Raw genomic sequence first — 17,621 nt, forward strand, 5'->3', positions numbered from 1 at the left:
CAGTCTGAATAGGTGCCAGGGGAGTGATTATCTTCCCACTTCTTGTTGTGACTATGTTTATGTGCACGCCTCGTGGGTTATTTTCAGTTTTGCTAGGAAGTTCGCCCGGTGACCTTTGGTTGATTTGTTGAGCAAGTTGCCCAAGCTGCATTTCTATATTGTGGATAGATGCTTGCTGGTTCCTAAGCATGGTCCTTGTTTCTTGAATTGCAATATCATGATCACTATGTCTTTTTTCTGAGGCAGCTACAAATTTGGTGAGCATTTCCTCCAAGCTTGGTTTCCTCTCTTGCACCGGCTCCTCCTTTTGGTAGAACCCTCTCCCTTTTTGCCTAAACCTTTCCTCCTTGGCTTTCTTGTACTCTTCATAAGGGAGCCACTCCTTCTTTTGTTTGCGCCATTCTTCATCATATTGGTCTCCACTAGAGTAACACACTTGCGCCTTCTTGTTGCCATTCTCATCTAAATCGCAGTCTCTAGTGAGGTGAGGCCCATTGCAGTTTTCACAACCCACTCGAATAGCATGGATCGTTTGATCCATTTTATCCATTCTCCTATCCATGGTTTTTAGCATAGCCATGACCGCGGATAAGTCTTCAGTAGCTGCATAAGCGGCTCCCCTAGTGACATCATGTCTAGGGTTGTGGTATTCTCTAGAGTGTTTAGAGAATTCTTCAATCAATTCTTTGATCACCGGGGGCGGCTTCTTTGTGAGCGGGCCTTGCGAGTCTAGTAACTGCCTGGTTGTGACATTGACACCATCATAGAAGATGGATACTTCTTGCTGGCTGTTTAGGTCATGGTGTGGGCAGTTTCTTAGTAAGCTCTTGTACCTCCCCCATGCTTCATATACTGACTCTCCAGCTTGTTGTTCAAAGTTAGCAATGGCCTTCTTCAACTTGGCTATCTTGGAAGGTGGGCAAAAGTGATCAATGAATTCTTCTTTCATCTTGGCCCAAGTGGTGACTGATCCGGGGGGAAGTGACTTGAGCCAGTCTTTTGCAGCACCTTTGAATGTCACCAGAAGCATACGAAGTAGCTGAGTCTCGCAGGGCACATTTGGAACATTGAAGTAATCAGATACATCATTGACTTCATCCAAATGCTTGTAGGCATCTTCATGGTCTTTTCCAAAAAAAGGTATTTCTTTAAGTAAAGCTAGGATATGACCCTTTAGCTCGAAGGTAGCAGTCGCGGGAATTGCGGGTTGCACAAGTCCCGGGCCAATGTCGTCGCGCATCCTCTTCATCCATTCTCCCATGGGGATTTCATCAATGTTAGCCATTGTGATAGCTAACTCTTCCTCGGAATCGGTTTCGTGCTCGTATGTAGGCTCCTCTTCTTCCTTGGTCTCGTACTCGATATCTTCTTCAATTGGGTCTTCGATTGTCAAAGAGGCACTGGATGCTCCTGATTTGCTGCTCTTCTTTTTCCCAAAAACAGTCTTCAAATTGGACAAAGGTGACTTCTTTGGTGTACTCGAGCTCTCCACGTCCTTTCCTTTGTTCATTTTCAATGCGGATTCGGGATCTTCAAACGGGGGAACCAGTGGGGTGTTTGATCCTCTGGTCATGAAAGTCCTGAAATAAACAAGATAAAAACATAAAAAGAACAAAAAAAAAATGTACTAAAAAAATCGAAAATTAAACTGCTAAATACGTTTGTACTCGCCGAGTAGGTGCGACTGCACTCGACGAGTATCAGTGTGATTTTGAAAAAATTATAAACTTAATATTAAAATTAAAACAGATGCTAAAACCTAATTACTAACTACTAAATTGCAATAAATTAACTCTATGCAAGTACACTCACACAAAGGATCGAAAAAATTAGAAATTAGATTAATTATTTAGAACCGTTCCCCGGCAACGGCGCCAAAAACTTGATGTGTGTAAAATGCACTTGTTTTATCCCTACTTTTTATTAATAAATTTAGCACACAAAGGCAGTGAACCTGTCTTTTAGTGGTATAGTTTAGTAAGTAAGGTATCGAACTCAGAGAACGGAAAATTAACTTAATAACTAATTTTAACTAAAACAATTAATGAAAGTAAAAGGTTTTTCTTCTAGTTTTGCAAGACCAGAAACTTAAGCACACCATAAAACACTTAATTAACTAAATAACTAAAGCAAACAACTAATTCACCAAATTTGATAAAGATGTTTCTATTTAGGTTCAACCAATTCACTCATATGGTTATTTGTATTTATGATACATTAATTGTTATTGGCTACCAATTATAGTGGTTAGGTTCATGTTCATTACTCCTAACCCTTAGACAATTAACTAATTTAAGCGGTGATCAAGTGTTTAAACTAATTAATTCCCTAGATTAATAATTTGGATTAAATAAGATTTGTAGTGGTTAATCAAATTAATAGTTCAATTAACCTCTTGTTTGATGGTTTCTCAAACAAGCTCACACATTAATCTAATTATTGTCTCATTAATCTTAGTTTCATAATCATTATTCCTAAGCATATGAGTTAGTGTTCACATAGACATATGAGGTTAACAACTAAGAGATGTTCATGCAGCTTAATTGTCTTCCAATTAACAGAAAATAATTGTGATTAATGCATAACGTTCCTTAACAAACTTAATATAATAGATCGCCAACAAACAATTAACCAAAAGCTAAGAATTAAACCATAGGAGTTCCATGGTATTCCCCAAACAGAAACAAAAACGTATTTAGCTCATAGTTGCAGTAAAAACAAATACAAAAACAAGTTTAACTAGATTAAACATTGTAACAGTTGGATTACCAGGTATTAATTAATCATTATTTTTTCTTGTAATTTGTAAGTGGACTCGGCGAGTTGGAGCCTAGAACCCGACGAGTATGATCGCGGATTTGGACGCGGGTTCGCGGCCGGACTTGGCGAGTCCATGCTGTTTAATGAAACCCTAATTTCCTGGCCCTGAGCCCTATTTAAAGGGCCTTATAACCCTTCATTGCGGCTACCTTCGACCTTGAGAGCACCATAGCATTTGAGAGTCCTTGTGAGTGAGAAAAGAGGCCATTATTCACCATCTTTGTGTGTGTTTGCAAGAAAGGAAGAGGAAGGCCAAACTAGGAGAGTTGGGGAGCTTGGATCTACTTCTATTTTAGCAGAGGAAGCTTTTTGAGGTAACATTCAGAGCTTATTCTCGTGTTTTTGTTGATATGGCCAAATCTAGGGTTTCTTTATGCCTTGTTTGCCTGGTATTTGGAGTGTGAGAGGTCCCTTGGGGAAATGGTACCTAGATCTGGACCTTATTAGGTCCAGAGAGTCCCAAATGCCCTGCTTTATGCCTTTTCTTTTGAGTTGGGGATTTAGGTTACCATTTTAGAGGTCATTTCACTAAAATGAGCCTTGTAAGCGTTGCGTGGTAGCCAAGATTGTGACTTTACGTGATGAATGTGCTTGGAAGGACTGGATCTATGAGTTAATGGAGCGGATCTGACCTTAGGAGCGAATTTGAGTTGATGCGTGGCATGGACTCGCCGAGGCTGAAGAACAGACTTGCCGAGTAGCATGAAGATTGTCCTTAACCACTCAGCGAGTGGTCTTGCCGAGTTAAGGTGTTGACTTAGTGAGTCAGAGAGGGTTGTCGAGTGGACTGAGTCAGATGGGACTCGCCGAGTTGTTCTTGAGACTCGGCGAGTTGAGTCGTGGTGGTCCCGTGATTCATGCCAGGTAGGACTCGTCGAGTCAGGGGAGTACTCGACGTGCCAGGAGAGGATCCGAGGGAGTCAGTGAACACATATAGACTCGCCGAGTCGCTTTAGTGCACTCGCCGAGTCCGGTCAAGTTGACCGTTGACCGTTGACCAGAGTTGACCAGTGCTGACTTGATAGGGGTAGTCAACCTTAGTTGAGAAAGTGTTAATTAGAGATATATTGTATTATAGGAGGATTATAGCTCGGAGGATCGAGCGCGAGTGATTCCGGGACTTACGAGTATCGAGATACACGAGGTGAGTCTTCTCACTATACTTTACCTTGAGTAGGTAACCAGAGTTATGATACAGTGTTTGTATACTATATATGTGTTATGTGTTGCATTGCATTATTCTATGTTATTTATGTTGTGCATGTTTACAGAGTTAGAACCTGAGGGTTTACAGAGTTTGGGTGCACGGACCCATAGAGTTATAGCCTCGAGTGGCTAATATTTGTTATATGTGGTATTTTGGGGAACTCACTAAGTTTTGTGCTTATAGTGTTGGTGTTATCTGTTTCAGGTACTAGTGATGACCGTGGGAAGGCGCCGGCTTGATCAGTACACACACATGGGATTTTTATGATATGTGATCTTGGGATGTTTTGTATGACACTGATTGGAGTTTCAGACATTGTTGTTTGATGAAAATTTAATGAAAATGTTTTTATATTATGTGAAAAATTGTTTTGAAATTTACGTTGTTACAAGTTGGTATCAGAGCCTTGGTTTGAGGGATTCGGGTACAGCTTCGGGGGTATTTGAACTCAAACTGAGGATTTGGAAAACATTTTCAAAAGAGAATCAAATTTTATAAAAGAAGTAAAAGATTTTTAGAGAAACTCAGAGCAGAAACGTGTGTACGATCAGTTAGCGCCCGAACGGTGATTTCCCAAAATACCCTTATATTATATGTTTGTGAGATTGATATGATGTATTTTCTTGCTAGAGCAGGCTAGGTATTCCTATTAGGACTAGAGTGCCCTAATTTGTGATGCCTTAGCCTAGGAAGGTGAGCTGCTATGAGATGCTTGAGAGTGAATAGGTAGCGGCGAGGAGCTTATGAGAGATCTGTTAGAGAATGATGGAGTACTTGGGACTTGGAGTCTGAAGAGGAAGATTTGGGGTGTATACTAAGACGGTGCGGACAGTAGTATTGGGCCCGTACTACTGAAACCACCGGAGCGGTGTACAGTTCGGATAAGAACCTTCAGAATGCCAAGGATCAAGGAGGGAAGAGTTGTCGAGTGTGAATATGCTCGAATGGATTCTAATATATCGTATGTTGTATTTCAGAGGTTGATCATGGTGAGGACACGTCATATGCCAGAGAGCAGTGGGGCTAGTGATGAGGAGATCCGTCAGATCATCCACGAGGAGGTGGCTGCGGCCATCAGGGAAGAGATACCAGAGATGTTCGGGTCTATTAAGACCACGCTAATTGAGACTTTCAACGAGCGTTATGCTGCTCTTTCTGAGGCTGCAGTTGCGGCGGCCACCGCAGCTGTTGCTGCTGCGAGGCCGCAGGGTGGTGATGTGTTGCTGTTCCGAGAGTTCAGCAACACAAAACCACCAGAGTTCGATGGGACCCAGGACCCGGTGGCAGCTATGAGATGGATTTCTGATATAGAGGGGTGTTTCTTCACTTGCTCATCTCCTGAGCATTTGAGAATTCGGTTCGTGCTGGACCAGCTTCGCTTGGGAGCGAAGGACTGGTGGAAGTTTGTGACGGTGCACTTTACGCCTTCTGAGCTTGCGGAAGTGACCTGGGAGAGGTTCACTGCCATGTTCCGAGACGAGTACGTTCCCCAGGTGGAGAGGGAGCGTTTGGCCCAGGAGTTTCTGACCCTCAAGCAGGGTACTGAGTCTGTTACGGTGATTACCAGGATGTTCCATGAGAGGGCGATGTTCTGCCCTGAGCACGTGTCTACGGAGTAGGCACGTATGAGCAGATATCTGAGTATCTTGAGGCGAGACATTAGGGAGTTCGTGGCGAACTCCTCGTATCGGACATTTGCCGAGCTTTAGGAAAATACCCGGAAGAGGGAGATTGAGCTAGAGACTCAGGCCAGAGAGGAGGCGGAGTCTCAGGGGAGGGATCGGCGACCTGCACAGTCTCAGCCGGCAGCCAAGCGGGCCAAGCCCGCTGATCCCAAACCAGGGAGCCAGAAGGGTCGCACTTGTGGAAAGTGTGGCAAGGGTCATGATGGGGTTTGTAGAGCTGGGTCTTGCTACAAGTGTGGCAAGGAGGGGCACATGGCCAAGGACTGCCCCAAGGGGTTTGCAGTGTGTTTTCACTGCAATCAGACTGGACACTGGAAGGCGGAGTGTCCACAGTTGCGGGGATCAGCTCAGGGTACACCTCACGGATCTGCCCCTGCCGCCATCAGGGCTACCGAGGTTCGGCCAGTGAAGGCCGAGGCGCCGAGGGCATGAGGGAGAGCTTTTCAGTTGACCGCGGAGGAGGTCCGCGCAGCGCTCGATGTCGTGGCTGGTATGTATTCTTTCGTGTATTTATTTTGATGTTGAAATATTATGCTTATATTATGTTATGCGTAGGTACTTTTCTTGTGAGTTCTGTACCTGCATTGGTGTTATTTGACTCGGGTGCGAGTCGGTCTTTTGTATCTTTGGCTTTTAGTCAGCATATCAGTGTTAGTCGTGAGGCGTTGAGTCGGCCTCTGAGAGTTTCCATAGCTGATGAGAGGGTGATATATGCCACGGAGGTTCTCCGAGGGTGCGTGGTCGAGATTTTCGGTGTTGAGTTCCCGATTGATCTGGTTCCTATTGCGATGGGTGACGTCTGTGTCATTGTGGGCATGGACTGGTTGAGCAGATTTGGTGCGGTTATCGACTGCGAGCGGCAGCTGGTGACCATACGAGACCCTAGTGGGGGAGTTCTTACGGTGTACGTCGAGGGCACCCAATCTGGATCAGCGTTTTGTTCGGCTGCTAGGGTGAGACAGTGTCTACAGCAGGGCTGTAAGGGTTTTGTGGCGTACGTGTCAGATACGCGGGTTGATTCCGAGAGGCCGAAGTCAGTGGAGGAGGTTCCGATAGTGTGTGAGTTTCCGGATGTCTTTCCAGAGGAGTTGTCGGGTGTGCCTCCTGTGAGGCAAGTGGAGTTCATTATCGATTTGGTTCCGGGGGCCGCGCCTATCGCTAAGGTGCCTTATCGCCTTGCACCTCCAGAGATGCAAGAGTTATCCTCGCAACTTCAGGAGCTGCTGGGAAAGGGGTTTATTCGGCCGAGCAGCTCGCCGTGGGGAGCGCCTATTCTGTTTGTCAAGAAGAAGGATGGTTCACACCGGATGTGCATTGATTACCGGGAGTTGAACAAGCTGACGGTCAAGAACCGTTACCCGTTGCCGAGGATCGACGATTTATTCGATCAGTTGCAGGGAGCATCTTGGTTCTCCAAGATCGATTTGAGGTCTAGATATCATCAAGTGAGGGTGCGAGACGAGGACGTCCAGAAGACAGCGTTCAGGACGCGTTATGGGCATTACGAGTTTGTGGTGATGCCTTTTAGGCTCACCAATGCCCCGACAGTGTTCATGGATCTCATGAACCGAGTGTGTAGGCCGATGCTGGATCGGTCGGTGATTGTATTTATCGACGACATTCTGGTATATTCGAGATCTAGAGAGCAGCATGAGGAGCATTTGAGAGAGGTTCTCGGAGTTCTGAGATCGGAGAGGCTTTATGCCAAGTTCTCTAAGTGTGATTTCTGGTTGCGGGAGGTCCAGTTCTTAGGGCATCTCGTTAAGCAGCAGGGGATATTGGTCGACCCGGCCAAGGTTGAGGCGGTAATGAGTTGGGAGGTGCCGAGGTCACCCTCCGAGATCAGGAGTTTCCTAGGGTTGGCAGGGTATTATCGGAGATTTATCAAGGATTTCTCTAAGATCGCAGTGCCACTCACCAGGTTGACCCGGAAGGGTGTTGCTTTTTCATGGGGCCCCGAGCAGCAGGCCTCCTTTGAGACGCTTCGCCAAAGGTTATGCGAGGCCCCGGTGTTAGCCCTCCCGGAGGGAATGGAGGACTTTGTGGTATACTGTGATGCGTCGATCTTGGGGTTGGGAGCGGTGCTGATGCAGAGAGGGCATGTGATAGCATATGCATCGAGGCAGTTGAAGCCTCATGAGGCGAGATATCCCACCCATGATCTAGAGTTGAGGGCAGTGGTGTTCGCCCTCAAGATTTGGCGTCACTACTTGTATGGGGTTCGGTGTACGCGGACCATAAGAGTTTGAAGTATTTGATGGATCAGCCCAACCTAAATATGCATAAGAGAAGGTGGTTGGATGTGGTCAAGGATTATGATTGTGAGATCCTGTACCACCCAGGCAAGACTAATGTGGTAGCCGATGCACTGAGCCGCAGGGTGGAGAGCACCCCGCTGTGGGATGTATGTTTGAGATTGACCATGATAGCTCCAGTGTTGGACGCCATTCGTGGGGCACAGGCCGAGGCTGTGCAACCTGAGATGCGGAAGAGGGAACGGGTTGTTGGTTTGGTTTCAGAGTTCGTTACCGATGGTCGGGGGCTTATGACATTTCAGGGGCGTATCTGGGTGCCGATTGTGGGAGGAACACGTATCATTTTGATGGAGGAGGCTCATCGGTCGAAATTTTCGATCCATCCGGGGGCCACTAAGATGTATTTGGATCTTAGAAAGGAGTATTGGTGGCCCTGTATGAAGAGGGATGTTGCGTGGTTTGTTGAGAGGTGCTTGGCCTGCCGTAGAGTCAAGGCCGAGCACCAGAGGCCGCATGGTAAATTGTAGCCATTGGAGGTTCCCGAATGGAAGTGGGAGTAGATCACCATGGATTTTATCACCAAATTGCCAAGGACCGCTAGGGGAGTCGATGCAATTTGGGTGATTGTGGTTAGATTGACGAAGAGCGCTCACTTCCTTGCCATCAGTGAAAGTTCTTCCGCAGAGAAGTTAGCAGAGATATATGTGAGGGAAGTGGTATCTCGGCATGGGGTGCCGACCTCGATTGTTTCAGACCGTGATGTGCGTTTCACTTCCAGATTCTGGAAGAAGTTTCATGAGGAGTTGGGTACTAGGCTGCATTTTAGTACCGCATATCATCCTCAGACAGACGGACAGAGTGAGCGGATGATTCAGACACTCGAGGATATGCTTCGGGCATGTGTGTTGGCTTTCGGGGGGAGTTGGGATACGTACTTGCCCTTGGCAGAGTTTTCCTACAACAACAGCCATCATTCAAGCATTGGTATGCCGCCCTTTGAGCTGTTGTATGGGAGGAGGTGCAGGACCCCCATTTGCTGGGGAGAGGTGGGTCAGCGTGTGATGGGCAGTACAGAGATAGTGCTTCAGACGACAGAGCAGATCCAGCAGGTCAGACAGAGGTTGTTGACCGCTCAGAGTCGTCAGAAGAGTTATGCGGACAGATGCCGGTCCGAGCTTGAGTTTCAGGTCGGCGACTTTGTGCTCCTGAAGGTCTCTCCTTGGAAAGGAGTGATCCGATTCAGGAAGAGGGGCAAGTTGGGGCCCCGATATATTGGTCCATTCCGAGTGATCGCGAGGGTAGGCCGGGTAGCCTATCGTTTGGATTTGCCAGCAGAGTTGGGGCAGATTCACGACACTTTCCATGTGTCGCATCTGCGGAAGTGTATAGCCGATGAGTCGGCAGTGGTTCCATTAGAGGATATTAAATTGGATGCGAGCATGAATTATGCTGAGAGACCAGTGGCCATCAGAGATCGGAAAATCAAGGTTCTGAGGAACAAGGAGGTACCCCTGGTTTTGGTTCAGTGGCAGCATCGGAAGGGGTCCGAAATGACTTGGGAACCGGAGCGCGAGATGCGTGAGCAGCATCCAGAGTTATTTGCGGAGCAAGACTTCGAGGGCGAAGTCTAGTTCTAGTGGGGGAGAATTGTAACAGCCGGATTCCCAGGTATTAATTAATCATTATTTTTTCTTGTAATTTGTAAGTGGACTCGGCGAGTTGGAACCTAGAACTCGCCGAGTATGATCGCGGATTTGGACGCGGGTTCGCGGTCGGACTCGGCGAGTCCACGCTGTTTAATGAAACCCTAATTTCCCGGCCCTGAGCCCTATTTAAAGGGCCTTATAACCCTTCATTGCGGCTACCTTCGACCTTGAGAGCACCAGAGCATTTGAGAGTCCTTGTGAGTGAGAAAAGAGGCCATTATTCACCATCTTTGTGTGTGTTTGCAAGAAAGGAAGAGGAAGGCCAAACTAGGAGAGTTGGGGAGCTTGGATCTACTTCTATTTCAGCAGAGGAAGCTTTTTGAGGTAACATTCAGAGCTTATTCTCGTGTTTTTGTTGATATGGCCAAATCTAGGGCTTCTTTATGCCTTGTTTGCCTTGTATTTGGAGTGTGAGAGGTCCCTTGGGGAAATGGTACCTAGATCTGGACCTTATTAGGTCCAGAGAGTCCCAAATGCCCTGCTTTATGCCTTTTCTTTTGAGTTGGGGATTTAGGTTACCATTTTAGAGGTCATTTCACTAAAATGAGCCTTGTAAGCGTTGCATGGTAGCCAAGATTGTGACTTTACGTGATGAATGTGCTTGGAAGGACTGGATCTATGAGTTAATGGAGCGGATCTGACCTTAGGAGCGAATTTGAGTTGATGCGTGGCATGGACTCGCCGAGTCTGAAGAACAGACTCGCCGAGTAGCATGAAGATTGTCCTTAACCACTCAGCGAGTGGTCTTGCCGAGTTAAGGTGTTGACTTAGTGAGTCAGAGAGGGTTGTCGAGTGGACTGAGTCAGATGGGACTCGCCGAGTTGTTCTTGAGACTCGGCGAGTTGAGTCGTGGTGGTCCCGCGATTCATGCCAGGTAGGACTCGTCGAGTCAGGGGAGTACTCGACGTGCCAGGAGAGGATCCGAGGGAGTCAGTGAACACGTATAGACTCGCCGAGTCCGGTCAAGTTGACCGTTGACCAGAGTTGACCAGTATTGACTTGATAGGGGTAATCAACCTTAGTTGAGAAAGTGTTAATTAGACATATTATTGTATTATATGAGGATTATAGCTCGGAGGATCGAGCGCGAGTGATTCCGGGACTTACGAGTATCGAGATACACGAGGTGAGTCTTCTCACTATACTTTACCTTGAGTAGGTAACCAGAGTTATGATACAGTGTTTGTATACTATATATGTGTTATGTGTTGCATTGCATTATTCTATGTGATTTATGATGTGCATGTTTACAGAGTTAGAACCTGAGGGTTCACAGAGTTTCGGTGCACGGACCCACAGAGTTATAGCCTCGAGTGGCTAATATTTGTTATATGTGGTATTTTGGGGAACTCACTAAGCTTTGTGCTTATAGTGTTGGTGTTATTTGTTTCAGGTACTAGTGATGACCGTGGGAAGGCGCCGGCTTGATCAGTACACACACATGGGATTTTTATGATATGTGATATTGGGATGTTTTGTATGACACTGATTGGAGTTTCAGACATTGTTGTTTTATGAAAATTTAATGAAAATGTTTTTATATTATGCGAAAAATTGTTTTGAAATTTACGTTGTTACAAACATTCTCAATTCCTAAAGCTAAGTGGAATGATTAACCTAGTTGCTTCAATTCTTCAAAAGGTTGAAGATTAGAATTCCTCAGCGTCTTCTAGGGTTCTCAATCGCAGATGGATCTTCAAAAATCGCCAGAAAAGTAGTCCCATCGGATAAAGGCTTGTTTTTATAGATATCTCAAAACAGGGTGTACTCGGCGAGTAGCAGACCCAACTCGCCGAGTAGACTCGTAGTTATCCGTCTTAAATCAGGAGTCGTGGCTATCCTCTGGAATATTCTGATGGACTCGCCGAGTAGGCTCGTGTACTCGCCGAGTAGATGAGCTTTTTTCCCTCAATCTTCATTCTTTGGTTTTCAATTGTTTTCCCTTGTTCCCTTTCACTCCCAAGCATGTCTTTTGGACTGAAAACAAAATTTAAACAATATTAAGTACCTTTTGTCCATATTATTCACATAATTAGTTAAAAATGAATAAAAATGTATACTAAATAATTAACTAATTATGCGCATATCAGTGCCTTAAGGTTTTTGCCACAAATATTTAATGACTTTGACACTTTTAGTCCTTGCAGTCAAAGGTTTTACATTTTTGTGTTTTTGCCACAAATCTTTAATGAATTTGACACTTTTCGTCCTTGTAGTCAACACTTTTACATTTTGACATAAAAAACACAAAAAACATCCTTTAAAATTTTGCCACCATATTTTCCAACTTTAACATTATTGTCACAATATTTTTGGATTTTCTCCATCAATGTCCTTTATTTTCGTTGTACACTTTTGACATCTAATGTTAGGGGTTGTCAACTTTCTCCCCTATTTATGGTGATATACAATTTCAGCACATATCTTTTAGAGTTGGCCGATTTTTTCCATATTAACCCCAAAAGCGGCGTAGCCACGGGTTCTTTACTAGTTTTCATTAAACCAATAACTATTATCAAGTAACATAATAACACATTATTAATTAGTTACAATAGATTTTGTATTAACCTCATCTTTATTTTGCACTTCATTAAATACAAGTTCAGATAAAAATTATGGGAAATAAAACAACCACACGATCAAAAAGTAATTAACTTTCCAAACACAATATTTGAATTTGGGAAAAATATACTTGGCAAAATAATGGGATAGAAGTTACGATTGGTCAAAATAAAAGACTTCAGATACATTTTGCAAATATATATATACTATATATAATAGCCAACACCTTTTGTAAAACTATGGTGATTTTTAAAGTCATGCAAAACAAAGAATTATATTCGTAATTACTGTATCTATCACTTCGTATCAAAGTAATCATTATATATGTGAAAATTCAAAAAGAACATGATATCTTCATAATTACGATGGTTTTATTTAAGGGTTAACAAATTACTGTAATGTTTTGCACGGAAATAAAGGGCTTAGCTTTTGCATTTTTTCATAAATATTCAATTGTTTTACTGGGAATTAAAGAAGACCATGTTCAAACAATCCAATTCATTCTAATGAAAAAAGCATTTACCAAAAGGCAAAATGTATATGTGTTTTAAATAAAATTCAAAATGAAACATTCTCCAACCCCTGTATAAACTAGAGGTGAGGTGACAACTCAAACTACCATCTTCCAAGTTGTAATCTAATCACCTGCAAAACTAGGAGCACGGACATCTTCATGATGGCAGAATCTTTAGCAGCCCTAAAAAGAAAAGTTGATGATACATGTTAATTAAAATTTGATTTTGACATGCTTAAAACAAAGAGCACGATTTCAGCAAGAGTGCATGAAATAGATTAAAAAGAAGAGAATAAATTAACAGAAACCAGTAAGTCAATACAAATGGTTCTATCACACAAGCAACTGGATATGCAAAATCAAAAATGGAATGAAGAACTTACAGATGTGGAGGAAGATGAAGGCATTTGTGATCCAGGAGGAAGTTTGCTATCAGAAACATCTTGATCATATGATGACAAATAATCAGATATGAGTTTTTCAAAGGCACATCTATCTTCTTCTGAATTCACAATTTCTGAGAGTAGACGACCACGAAGTGCTTCTTCTTCTTCAAGCTGTAGAGAGAAACGGGCTTCAAGCTCTACCCTATCTCTCTTGGGCAACTTTTCCAACAATGATCTGATTTGGGACTTCTTTGAAGAGATGGATATAATGTTATCAAAGGCTGCTTTCGCCTTTTCCTTTTGGTCAACAATCATGTTTCCTTGCTCTATTGATCCTTGCAAATCCTTCATATCACTCTCAATCTCTGCAGCCAGTTTGGCCTTCCTCTTCACCCTAGCTTCTTTCTGTTTCATGGCTTTCGTAGGTGGTTCCTACAAAGTTTATAAAGATTTAAGTGGAAAAAGTGAGAGAAAACAGTATCAACGATAAACCCCACCACTAAAAGACACAAACAACAATAAAAGTGAATCCTTGAAAGTATTATGAATATATCATGAGGATAAAAGTACCTCGGGTAATTCCATGGTGAATATGGCTTTTGGAGAGTTCTCAAGCAAGAAGTTTCTAACTTCAGTAGACATTTTTACTTTGTATGCATCACTCCTCCTGCTGGAGTCTATAGTCAAGCAATTTAAGTTGCTAAAAGGTGAAGGATGGTGCGATACTAAATCTGGAAATGAGGAAAGACACTGCAAAAAAAAATCATAAGAAATATCTACATTAAACACGCATTAAATTATTTAGATTGTGTATCCACTCTTTTATCAAGTATTTCATATACTAATACAGATTTTTAACAACCCCTACTGATTGGCTTCTTTTATGTTTACTTGCAACTACCAATACTAATTCTTTTATCAAGTATCAAAGCTCAAAATCCATCGTAATGCAAAAACTAATATATTCATGAAAATGAGGTACTACATTGAGTATATATATGATAACCAGTAGTGTGTAACTGGTTCTGATGTCATGTATGATGATATAAACATACCTCAACAATGTCCACACTAAGTGTTAGATATCTAGCACAATGGAGCTCCTGAAGCATGTTAATAGTCTCGATTGCATCTTCCTCCTCATATGCCTTGTATAATTTATACATAGACAAACAGATACTCACTTTGTTTAGAGAATGAAAGCGATCTTTAGACAATTTCCTAGGATCATAACCTCTGTAGCACAAAGATGAAACTCCTGCTGGAACATTCAAGTAACTGATTGCACAATCAAGTACTGTAAGATTCTCAAGTTGAGGCGCAATCAGATTGATTGATATTGAGCGTCTGCAATCGATAAGAACAAGATTAGAAAGTAGAGGGGTAATGATGTCAAACACCTCCACATCCATGACAGTGAAACGTTTTAAAGTGAGGTTCTTTAAGTTGACACACTTGGAGAAAAGATCAACAGACTTTTCGGTGTGATCATCACACAATGTGATGTGGCTAAGATGCAAAGTTGTTAAAGCTGGAAAATCCCAAGGTGTTTTGGGTGTAAGGCAAGGTGCATAAGAAAAAGGATGGTTACTTAAGGTGAAATGTTGAAGAGACTTAGAGCTAAATAGGCATGAAGGGTACTGATGGTGTTTTTTGGGAAAACAAACAACAGTTAGTTGTTGGAGATTGTGAGAGAAGGCGTACTTTGCAATCTTTTTCACAAAAACCTGACTTGCTGCTCCATGGAAATCTAGATTTACAGAAGACACTTCCACTTGATGATTTCGGTGAGACAGAACATTGGTCATGAATTTGGCAAATTTGGGTAAAGGACTAAAACTTGAGAAGTTGAGACAAGACATTGATGTCCACAGATATTCCCATCTTGATGACAACAAACATGTTTGAACAACAAATTTAATGTCAAAACAAGACAGAATCTTATGAATAAGCTCATCTGGCAAGCTGCTCAATCTATCTTCTTCTACCACTCGCCTCCTAACATTATCATCATCAAACTCCATTCTATGTTATAACTCGTTGTTACAGATATTCAGTCAAGCATGTGCAAACAATACTTGCTTTCTTGTGATTCAAAGCAGAGAATCTGCACTTCACAGTGTAATAGTTAGCAATTAATTGGAGAGTAGATAATAATATATTTTTTTAATACATGTCGAGTCCTAATGGAAATAATTATGGAACACTGGTTAGAAGACAGAAATCATAAAGCATCAGGTGGTGCTGCTGCTGCAGCTTATAAGCCTGTTCTTATGATCTAGTGGCCACTGTGAGGGGTCTCATGAAAAAATTCTATTGTTTAACATCAACTCATCAAATCACATCTTGAATATATGTATGCAACTTCTGTAAATGTAGTAAGGCTAATTGCAAATATGATAACTCTCTAGCTAGTTGATACGTGTATAATTAGTATTTTGACCCACACATGATTTCTTCCCTGTTCTGCTAGTGAAATTAAGAATCCAAAAAATGAGAATCCAAAAAAAAGTGATATATTTTACATCCTACACTGAGTCTTACTTTTCAAACTAACTGAAACCGGATTTTGCATTTATAATAAAAGTTTATGAATGCCCAGAAGAAGTTATTAAGATATAAAACCATTACAAGAATTATAGAATTGTAGCTTCATATAACAAAACTCCATATACAGTGATGTATGAATGATGAAATAGGAGTAACAAAAAATCCCCAATTCTGTCATATTAGGTTAATACTCGGATAACCAGTTAAGAGGTGATATATTTATAGACTGACATAAAAGTAATGACATTGATAACAATAAACAATAAATAGCTATCAACACGAAAAATAACACATTAAAACTTAGGATCTCAAATATCCGAGTCTATCTTGGACAGAAACAGTAGCTTTTTTTAGCACTGCAATATCGATAAAGATGTTAACCAGACATCGGTGAAAATGGCATAAAGTAGCTAATACAATAGACAAAAAAACTCTCGGAGAAACCTCATCCCCTGATAGAACGGTCGCTTGCTTGATTAATATTCCCTTAATGCCATTAAAATTTACATATATATTCTCTTATATCTATCAGCCTCCAATCAACTGATACACTATGATGCTTCAAAAGAACATAAAAAATAACATCATCCAGGAACATGGAACTCGAATATTCTGATCCTGAGGGTTTGAGAGAGACGTACCTTTGATTTTCGAAGAAATTACGATTTACGAGCCGAAATCCCTGCCTAAACCCACCAAAATCCATATTTAACCCGGGAAATTCTAAAAATTGGAATTCTAACCCACGATTGATTAACTGATTAGACGTGGGGGAGTGGCGGCAACCAAATCCAATATTTTGTAAAAAAACTTTGGATAGGTCCAAAGTCTTTTTAATTTGTATGGATGGTTCTTAATAAAAACTTTATATGGTTTTAGTCTTAAAAAGGTTAAAATGATTTTTCCCCTATTATTTATATTTTACATTTTTTAAATTTGTTTTAGTATTTAAATAATCATAAAAAATAAAAATAAATTATCACCCTCTTTAATAATTACGAAAAAAAGAAAAAATAAAATCAACTACACACCCTCTCTCTCTCAAACGACACCAAACAAGCAACCACCCCATCCTAATTTCACTTATTCACCACCACCACACCCCTCCATCTCCACCACCCTCATATTCATCTTTTCCTGTGGCCTACTCCCACCGTCCGCATTGCTGCCTACACCATCCTTCCTATCGACCCATCATCCGCCATAGCTTGAGATTAATGAGCATGAACTTTATCTGGGTTCTCTAAGTTCATCTTCTTCCTCTAGCTGTAAATCTGACGACCTCCTAATCAGAGATGCATCTCTAAGTAGAATAGGTCCGAGAATCTTCTTATCACCGTCAACCCTAGCAATTCCAACATCTAATTTAGGGGTTTTATGCACAATCAAGAACTAACATGGTTGTAGGTACAAATTTTCTTTGGCTTATGCAATGCTAGAAGGTGGATTAAACAAATATATCATGTCTATTGGAGAATACAAGATTTTACAGAATTTAGATTGATTGAATGGAGAAAGAAGAAGTAGTGATGCTATTGGTTCTGATTTGGGGTATAAAAAACGGTGTTGGTTGATTTCTTGCTAACCTCCATTCATAAATACCGATGTTCAGATATGAATCCCCTCCATATGAGTTTTGTTGATGTTAATGTTCTTATCAGTGAAGATGGGTGAGTATTGATTTTAGCTCAGTTGCAAAACAATATGATAACCTTTGTAAGGAATCACCAAGAGGGTTAGCGGAGTACCAAGAAGATAATTGAGTCGACGAGGTAGCATTTTCGCATGAACAGGTCATCATTAGAAAATCTCCATTGTGATGATGAGTCTTCATTATAGATCGATGTTGAAGAAGCTGTCGATAAATAAAATTGAAACTCTTCCATGGAATCTTGCAGAAGCAGGCGACATTTGTGTGTGTGTGTGTGTGTGACGG

General features: G+C 42.0%; 1 protein-coding gene and 1 non-coding gene across 2 annotated transcripts; one reads left to right on the forward strand and one right to left on the reverse strand.

The window, feature by feature from the left end:
• Positions 1-794: 794 nt before the first annotated feature.
• On the forward strand, positions 795-901 carry LOC111905251 (small nucleolar RNA R71). The gene has a single exon (XR_002854781.1). It is a non-coding gene; the product is annotated as a small nucleolar RNA R71 (small nucleolar RNA).
• Positions 902-12,636: 11,735 nt separating this feature from the next.
• Positions 12,637-16,726, reverse strand: LOC111905228 (putative F-box/FBD/LRR-repeat protein At4g03220). Its single transcript, XM_023900919.3, has 5 exons — positions 16,327-16,726; positions 14,191-15,242; positions 13,706-13,885; positions 13,133-13,567; positions 12,637-12,932 (listed from the first exon to the last, which is right to left on the reverse strand). Exons 2-5 carry the CDS (start codon positions 15,157-15,159, stop codon positions 12,924-12,926), a joined length of 1,593 nt encoding a protein of 530 aa, XP_023756687.1. The 5' UTR covers positions 15,160-15,242; positions 16,327-16,726; the 3' UTR covers positions 12,637-12,923.
• Between the last annotated feature and the right edge of the window lie 895 nt (positions 16,727-17,621).

The sequence above is a fragment of the Lactuca sativa genome, chromosome 3 (genome assembly GCF_002870075.4).
Source record: "Lactuca sativa cultivar Salinas chromosome 3, Lsat_Salinas_v11, whole genome shotgun sequence".
Classification (NCBI taxonomy): Eukaryota; Viridiplantae; Streptophyta; class Magnoliopsida; order Asterales; family Asteraceae; genus Lactuca; species Lactuca sativa.